This window comes from Bison bison, unplaced genomic scaffold (assembly GCF_000754665.1).
Source record: "Bison bison bison isolate TAMUID 2011002044 unplaced genomic scaffold, Bison_UMD1.0 scf7180017852735, whole genome shotgun sequence".
Classification (NCBI taxonomy): Eukaryota; Metazoa; Chordata; class Mammalia; order Artiodactyla; family Bovidae; genus Bison; species Bison bison.
In genome coordinates, this window is record NW_011483308.1 from 8,006 (window position 1) to 9,768 (window position 1,763).

Consider the following 1,763-nt stretch of genomic DNA (forward strand, 5'->3'; position numbering starts at 1 on the left):
AGGCACGAGAAGCGGATCAGCTCCTGGTGGGTGAAGGAGGAAAGGCCGCTGCACCTGGAAGGCTCTACCCACCTCCCATGCTGACAGAGGAGCCACCTAACCCCTGAGGTCCCCATGCATTTGAGTCCCCGCCACCCTGCCCCTCCTTTCTCCTGCAATGATGGAGGAGAAGGCTCTTACCCCTTTAGAAGGCCAGGCAGGCCTCCCTTCCCCTGCTGTGAGCTGGGTGCCCAGCTTTCCACCCTGGCTGGAGTTCTTGGAATAGCTCACTCTGTCTCACTCTTGGTCTTCTATAGTCAACATCTCCTGTCCTCTGAAGACGCAGGAGGACAGTCCTTGGGGATCACGTCCCCAGCTGGCTGCTGGCCTCCATCTGCTCCCTTCCCCTCCTCTCAGGCCCCTCCAGAGTCGCATATGCTGGTTCTTCCCTCCTTGCATAGACTTCCCTCCTGGTCCCTCTGTCTTCTGATCTCCTCCTCTCTGCCCGGGCCTCCATCAGCCCCGTAGGACAGCCTGTCGCCAAGGCCCCCAGCCTGGGACCTTCTTGGGGTCAGCACCCCGGGGTTACCTGTGGGCCCTCGTTGTCTCCAGGCTGAAGCCCTCCCACAGAAACCCTTCTGGGCTGGCACCCTGGAAGCCCATAGGATGCTCCTCACCCTTCTTGTCCTCTGAGACTCTGCCCTGAAGACCTGGGCTTGTCCTGGTTTCTGTCCCACATGGCCTTCTCACCTCCTTCCATGGACTCTTCCCGGATTATGTCAACCATTCTCCTTGTCCTTAACATTTATCTCTGGCTCTGTCCTGTCTTCTGAGCCATATCTATATAGCCAACTGCTACTTTACTATTTCTATTTGGATATTTCACAGGTGTCTCAAACTAAATATTAAAACAGAACTCATCTTCTCTATTCTACCCCAAATAAGCAAACTATTCTTCTGGTATTTTGTCTTTCAGCAAATGATCCCTCCATTCATACAGTGCAGCAAGTGAAAACATTGCAGAATGACACTGGGGAATCCCCAAATCCTGTGTCCATACCCTTCTCTCACTCTTCCCTCCTGCCTCAACTGTCTGTATAAGTGCCCTCCTCTGCTCCCAGCCTTGAACTGACATTCACAGAGCAGTGACTCTTATTTTCCCAGCCCAGCCCTGACCACTCTTGAGGCCACATCTTCCCAGCCAGTTCCTCATGGGCCAGCTTCCCTGGGATACATTCATAGTGCTGCAACCTTTTCCACTAGGAAGTCCACCCCAAAACTGATGGGACCCCAAGCCCACTTTGTCTCAACTGTCCAGGCAACAGCAGAACTGGCAGTGGGTTCCCATCTGAGCCCAGGGCCACTTTGATCAGCTTCTTGTCTAAGACCACCACATCTCCCTGTCCACCCAGCTGCTGCACTCCTTGGGGCGTCTCTCACATAGCTCTTTTTCCAAAGAGTGGCCAGTCACCCCGTTTGGGAGAAACAGACTATCATACCCCTCTTCTCACGACTGAAAGAGCTGGGAGCTGAAGTCCTCAGAAGTGAAAGGATTTGCTCAAGGTCATAGAATGAGTGTTTCTGCAAAACCCAACAAACCCAGTGGTCCCACCACTCCCGCCCTCCCCGCCCTTCCAGACAGACCTCTGGGCAGCTGGGCCTCCAGCCGAGTCTGCTTTCCAAGACTCTCTCTTTCACGGTGGAAGCCACCCACCTGCCAACCTCATGTCCACTTCTCTCGTTGGGCTGGGGCAGCCAGCAGGTGCAGCCTTTGGGGACCCTGC

At 54.7% G+C, this 1,763-nt stretch overlaps 1 protein-coding gene across 1 annotated transcript in view; it reads right to left on the minus strand.

Annotated features, from left to right (window-relative positions):
• The window catches only part of LOC104998004 (protein FAM3A-like), a 5,046-nt gene extending 4,280 nt beyond the window's left edge, over positions 1 to 766 (minus strand). The window contains exon 1 of the mRNA XM_010852991.1: positions 730 to 766. Within this exon, the coding sequence (XP_010851293.1) occupies positions 730 to 766 (37 nt within the window). The remainder of the gene's footprint in view (positions 1 to 729) is intronic.
• Positions 767 to 1,763: the final 997 nt, after the last annotated feature.